We start from the raw sequence: 382 nt of genomic DNA, 5'->3' as shown, positions 1-382 counted from the left end.
AGCAGAGCAGCCACACCACCGTGATGGCCATGATGATCTGCAGGGGCACAGACCGGGCACACCCCCTGCATCGCCCGTGTGTAGAAATAGGGGGGATTTGGGGGATGCTCCAGGACCCGGCAGCTCCCGGCCAGTCCCTACCGGGAACATCTTGAAGATCTGGATGCGGAGCAGCACGAAGCCTCTGCCGCGCCGGTAGCCGGGCAGGCAGATGGTGATGTGCCGCAGGTACTGCGCAAACAGGATGATCAGCAAGATGGTCCTGGGGGGAAGAGACACACACGAGGCTTCTTGTACCCCGGGCATCCTCCTGGCTCCACAAGGGACACCCCTATCCCCTTGTCCCCGTGTCCCCTTGCCGTACAGCGCTGCAATGCCCCAG

The 382-nt window shown here is 63.1% G+C and overlaps 1 protein-coding gene across 1 annotated transcript in view; it reads right to left on the bottom strand.

Annotated features, from left to right (window-relative positions):
• The window catches only part of LOC104405269 (solute carrier family 23 member 1-like), a gene marked incomplete at both ends in the record, with an annotated part of 1,674 nt that extends 1,412 nt beyond the window's left edge, over positions 1–262 (bottom strand). Inside the window, 2 exons of the mRNA XM_010013927.1 lie at positions 4–37; positions 142–262. Of these exons, the coding sequence (XP_010012229.1) occupies positions 4–37; positions 142–262 (155 nt within the window). The remainder of the gene's footprint in view (positions 1–3; positions 38–141) is intronic.
• Positions 263–382: the final 120 nt, after the last annotated feature.

This window comes from Nestor notabilis, unplaced genomic scaffold, assembly GCF_000696875.1.
Source record: "Nestor notabilis isolate BGI_N333 unplaced genomic scaffold, ASM69687v1 scaffold20564, whole genome shotgun sequence".
NCBI classification, from domain to species: Eukaryota; Metazoa; Chordata; class Aves; order Psittaciformes; family Psittacidae; genus Nestor; species Nestor notabilis.
Note: the sequence above shows the minus strand (reverse complement) of the source record. Positions and strands in the feature narration are given on the sequence as shown.